Source organism: Nannochloropsis gaditana, assembly GCF_000240725.1.
Source record: "Nannochloropsis gaditana CCMP526 unplaced genomic scaffold scaffold213, whole genome shotgun sequence".
In the NCBI taxonomy this organism is placed as follows: domain Eukaryota; class Eustigmatophyceae; order Eustigmatales; family Monodopsidaceae; genus Microchloropsis; species Microchloropsis gaditana.
The window spans coordinates 36,760-42,759 of NW_005803740.1; the positions used below are offsets into that span (position 1 = coordinate 36,760).

The 6,000-nt window shown below is 48.2% G+C and overlaps 1 protein-coding gene across 1 annotated transcript; it reads right to left on the minus strand.

The window, feature by feature from the left end:
- Positions 1 to 46: 46 nt before the first annotated feature.
- NGA_2041500 (rna exonuclease 4) lies at positions 47 to 598 on the minus strand (the record flags this gene model as incomplete). Its single annotated transcript, XM_005855378.1, has 1 exon — positions 47 to 598. A coding segment is annotated over one exon (534 nt), but the record flags the coding sequence as incomplete, so codon positions are not given.
- Between the last annotated feature and the right edge of the window lie 5,402 nt (positions 599 to 6,000).

Here is a 6,000-nt window from a genome sequence, read left to right on the forward strand (position 1 = left end):
CTGGAAATTAGAGTGCTTCCCTCCAAGTACACCGATTTGTGTTCGAAATGCATGTTCTTTTTATCTAAGGTGCCTGCACCCCATCTCTAAGATTGCGCTTTTTCTTTCCATTGGCTTTCGTGTACCTATGCAAGTGCGTCTTCCTTAGCTCTTTCTCCCACTCTGTTCGTTGAGCGCGATAAAGTAACATGGCTGCACGGGCATCATCCGCAGAGTCGTGCTTCCCTTCTTGAATTTCCATACCCAAAAAATCAAGCGCCAGATCTTTCAAACGTCTTGGACGGAGCTTCCCACCCTCCTTTCCGTGCGATCGCATATAGGCACGGTATCTGGCCGTGTCTCGAATCATCGCTACGGGATGCTGAAGCATCAAGACTTGTAAATCGTTTTTGAGGGCGTGTCCCACGATAATCTTCCCCTTTACTAAATCAGCGACTTGCAGGATGCATTCCTTAAGGGACAGCGCCGCTTTCAAGTGCTTGGCTTTTACCCCGCTCACCCAAGTACGAAAGTCTGTGATACGCTCCCTAGGTCTGACATGCTCGTCATAGATGACACGGCCATCGAAATCCACCAGTGTAACACGTGCCAGAGCACTTCTCTTGCCTCCATCGCCCACTCCAACCATTTCACAGTCCAAACCTACGTACAAAGATTTCTCCATCACTGTCATATCGTCCGCGCTTAGCGTTAGAGATCGAAGCCGATCCTCTTTTTCTTTCCCTGCTTCTCGCGCTCTTTCAGCCTCTCGTACAGCCTCTGATATCTCTCGCCGCTTTCTTTTGTGTTTTGGAGCAGAGCGTGCAATCTGTGTCGGCTTCCCTTGGGATAAATCAGACATTGATGGCTTCTGGGAGGTACCAGCTCCGATATTCGACGCTGCAGCCTTTTTCTTGACCCGTTCTTCTTCAGCCTTTAAGATTTTGATCTGAAGGCGCTCCCAGTTCGACATTATCTTATGAAATGCCACAATTGATCAACTTTATGTATGTAGCCCGACGGTCGCTGGGAAGCTCACAAGCGTCGAAGGATACTGATGTGTCGCCGCTCTGCGATGGAAAACCTGACTTGATCCTTCGCCTGCTATGTCGTGCACATCATGACGTAATAAAAATGTTGATAAGCCAAAGTAACTCAATATTAGCAGAAAAGCTCGACGGGAAGCGAGCAAGCCATTTTCTATTTACCATAGGCGGCGGAGGGGGTGGTTGATACTCAACCGTTATTTTTCAAAAGCCGAGCTCGATCCTTCCAACCCACCTAAGGCAGTGGGACTGAGGGTTGATATGGCAGGGCTGACTCTTCATTCCACATGAGCAACTAGAATTGAGTCTACCACATTATATTTTTGGCATGGCTCTCGTGGAATCACCCAAAAGAAATAAAATGGCTTGGGAGACGCAGCACGTGTGCTATGGGTGGGAGGTTGCACAGCGACATGTGTGTTGTAGAGCCGATGAGAAGCCTTGCGATGAAGACCAATGATGAAGAGGGATGTAAAAGCAAAATATTTTCATCAAAGTGTTGGACTTTTCTTTTAGGCTCTCACCTCGACACCTTTCAGAACAAGAATACATCTCCACACATTACACAGCACCTCGGAAAGGCGAGCAGCGTCAAGATGAAGATAGGAACACCGTGTAATGGACCCATCACAACAAGTTTGAATTTCTGTATGTGGTCCATTATATGGAATACTTTGATCAAAAAAGGTGCTGCAGTTACTACCCGCAGTGGTGCCGGTCAACCCATTATTATAGGAATGGCAGCTGAGCAAGTGCGAACACAATTAGCAGCACCAGATTTTGCCGCGAGAGCTGAATTGCAGCAGCCAGGAGACGTTGCATTCGTAAATAATCTAGTTGTCAAGACAGCTAAGACTGGCATTCTTCGGAGCGTTGATATATATGAAAGGCTGAGCGGCATGGCGCAAGAGGTAGCGAGACTCACACGCGATCCCGCCGGACAAGTTGGTAGACTTTTTCAAGCTAGCATTGGCCAAGTACAGAGCCACAAGGTGGCTTTTGGTATAGCAGGTATTGCAGCCCTAAGCAGTGCGGTGTTTTTCTGCGGTCCATCCACGTTGGATATTGTGCTGAGTGACGTGGCTTGCTACACACAGGGAAACACCGAATACGAGGAAAATGAGTATGCACATAAAGGCAAGGTCCATTTGAACATAATACATGAATGGGTCATACGTTGCCAGGCATTTAAGCGCTGCAGCGAAAATTTTATCTTTAAGCATGACCAGATTTTACCTCGGGTGGAACAGGCTAGTCAGTCCCAAAGTTTGGGAGGAGAAGGGGATTCCAATCAGCGGTCGGAAACTCCTCCAAAATCAAATGTTGAGTGCATCGAAGATCAATATGCAGACGCTAAAAGTAAGTCGGAGGAAAGCGAAATACTTTTTGGGGACACTCAAAGTAGATATTGCTTCGTAACTTTTGATGTCAAAAATGATGAGCAAGACATAATATGGAAGCAAACACAAGAGGATTCAATAGTTCACACAGCAATACAACAACGTTTTACAAACGGGAAAGGCGATGTAGGGAAGGAGTCGCTTGGAGACGATTTAATGGTTGAGGCCATGATTAATCGGGACGTCATTGCATGGATACTCGTCTGGGCATTGTTTGGTATACTTGTGGTACTGAAGGAGAAGACCTTTTTGTACCTTTGCAGCGTAGCGGCGATATCTCTCAATGTCTTTGCCCTTTGGTTTGAGAGGATGCCATCTTATGATGACTATCGCTCGAGATTTTTGACCTCATCATGGAGTCTTCAAGACACTCGGCAAGACTTGGTCTCCGTCGAAACGATTCTTGTGACTATCCATTGGCTGGCACACCTGCTAAGCTTTTATGCCGTTTTTCAGCTGATAAGCTCCATTTGGTCAGGGGTTGCAACAGCATTTTCTCCGTTACCAATATTGGGATCAATTTGGAGAAATTATAACGTGCGATAGGTGATACTCGTCTTTCTGGCATTACCGTGACCTGAAGGCAAGTGAAGTTGTGTGCATGTCAAGTCTGGGAGAAGGGTGTTAAGCCAAATAATTGAGGTTACTCTTCTCTGAATTAATCATTTGACAAAAGAGCATACGAACAAAGATGGTTTTCTGTGTGATTTTGTTGCGAAAATCATTGTACATTGCTTGCTATCTAGTTGATGCATTTAGAGTGGAGCTATCGATTTTTACAGCCTAAGATATACACCAAATTTGGATAGCTATTGCTTCCCATCTCTTATGGTTTTTGCACTTCGTGGGGACGCCATCTTTCAAACGCAATGGACACGAGCAAGTTGGGTGGTAGGGTTGGGAGGTACTTTTTCAGGACCTCGAACTAGCTCCACTTGAGCCACGAAGTTAGGCAGGGGCCCGCCCAAACCCAGAAGGAGGGAGAATAATGTGGGCGACGTCTTCGAACGGTGACATCGAAGCGGCATTCAGCAGCGCGCATATCTCCATCGGTTTCTCTGCTCCCGCCTTGGTCACGATGCGTAGTGTCGCATCCGTTGCGGTAGTGCCGCTGCTGAACGCCGTTGGGATGTCATCGTTAGAAAATGCCACTGCACATGTTGCGTGGAGGGGAAGATAGCGAATCATAGAACAATGGCAATATTCGCCAACATCATGTGCAAACATAATTCTTAAACGCACACAGCCGTCGCCTCGAAGTCTTTAAGTCATCTGATGGCGTGCACGGGCTCGGCTTTGTGCCTTCATGCCCCTTCAAGATACGGGGACAATACGAAAGGGAGAAATGAATGTCAGCATCGAGGCGCAATACAATTTACAAACACCCACGAAGATGACATCTTCGGCTTTTCAAACGTTAAGACGGAATATGTCAGCACTTGCCAGCCTGGCTGTAGGGCGTCTGTAAGGCGACCCTCCAATTTGGCGAAGCCACGCTGACGATCAAAGCTGGACTCAACTCGCCCCTTGGTTGACAAAAACACTTCGATTTTGACCTTTTCGAGCTCAAAAGTACCTTATTTACTCGGAGGTCTAACGTCTGATACACTTTTCACAGTGAATGGGGGCATCTGGTCGTTTTGAATGAGTTGCAAGCCTGCATCTCTTCGAAAAGGAACTAAGTTGGCTCGCAACGAACTGATTTGCTGTGAGGAGATCCCAGAGGACAGGCTAATATAAGCAAACAAGCCCAAACACACGCATCCAAGGGCCTCACATTTCTCTGCCATGACGGCCACCCTGGTCTACCAGGTCCCTGGAGGGGATTTCGGGGCGTATCTTCTTGGACCTTGGAAGCGCACGCTCGAGTGTCGAGAATTCGGAAAAAGCTACGAGCATCAACGCACATCCAACTCAGTGGTGGTGATTGAGCACGCCGTGGGAGTGGCTGCTGAACCACCGACTTATGTAAGGGCGATTATTGGATTGAGGGTGCTTTGATGTTGCTTTATCTTGTGGGCAGAGTATGGCAGGCATAATCCGACGATAAGCAGGCTTTAATGAACGAAATATGATCCAATAACTTATGTTTGACGATTTGCGAGTAAACGAAACGTTCTTGATGCATGAAATGTTTGGAAATCAGGCGCTGGAGGGGCAAGGATGACTGTTCTTCATTGGTTTCGAGCATATTAACTCCATATTTATTTCTCCTTTATTTTACCTCCAAATTCCAGTTTCTCAATTGGAAATTTGGCCGATCTTTGGAGGAGGAAGATTTGAAATTAGGCTTCTGCATGCATTTTATGCAGGATCCGGACATTACAAATCTAGAATGGCGGTTCGAAGGTATGAGGATTCGAGGCGGCGGGAACGGGAAACGTCTGTTCTGGATAAATTGGTCTCACTACGAGCTGCTAAAAAAATAAAACGCAAATCAAAAGTACTTATTTTTGTTTTGACATTTTCAATTACAACCAATAGAGCACAAATGCCATGGCTGGTTTTTGCCAAGTATCTCCGTGGCAACTCTCAATTTCCGGTCTTATGATCGCTCGACTACCGTCACATATCGAGTCGTCGACGAGGACACGATGGCAGTCTCTATTGTAGAAGTGGAAAGCCAGCGTTCATCCGTGCAATACGGTCACATGCTCCGCCTACCGGTTGTGGACACTAGCAAAAATGGCTTCGAAGGTGGGGGTAGTGAAGGCGGAGAGAGATGGTGATTGGAGGCATGGTCAAGAACACGAACTGATATGAAGATGCATACCTGTAAAACAGAATGACGCAATGAACGTTGTCGTTCCTAGCTGAGACTGATTCTATTAATATTTTTTGATTTATGCTTCTCAATTTCAACCTTACAGCGTGAACGGCTCGATCGCAAAGATCTCTGCTCGCATGCGTCTTGGTGCTGAGGATTCGACCCTCTTCAAAAATTTCATACAACAGATGCCCGAGGCAGCCCCCTTCAAGGGGAATTTTCACCTACAGGAAGCGCAATGGAGGGTGGAGGAGGCGCCGTGGGTGTCGCCCGTCGAAGTCAGGATTCCCAACGAGGTCACGCCCTTCCCCCGCGATGGGAGGCGCCTGTACCTTGCGGAACCCTGGCGGCAGATGGCGGACAGCGGGACCATGGTATGAAGTATGTTGTCGCGCCTCTCGCCGAGGTCACCCCTCTTCACAAGGTACAGGCGCCTCCCATCGCGGGGGAAGGGCGTGACCTCGTTAGGATTCCTGACTTCGACGGGCGACACCCACGGCGCCTCCACTACCCTCCATAGCGCTTCCTGTAGATGGAAGTTCCCCTTGAAGGGGGCTGTCTCGAGCACCTGTTGTATGAAATTTTAAAAGAGAGGGTCGAATCGTCAGGCTGTGAAGGGGCGAAGGGGAGGACGCACGCAATCCCAGTCCTGTCTCAACTCACCAGCGGATGCAGGTACTGCGCGACGTAGGAAGCGTTCCAATGTCGCCCTTCTATCCGACAGTGAGGTACTCTGCGACGCCCAGCGCCTCGACTATCTCTGCCGCCCGCCGGATAAGGGCCTGGCCCCGCTGGAAGGGGTCAAGAG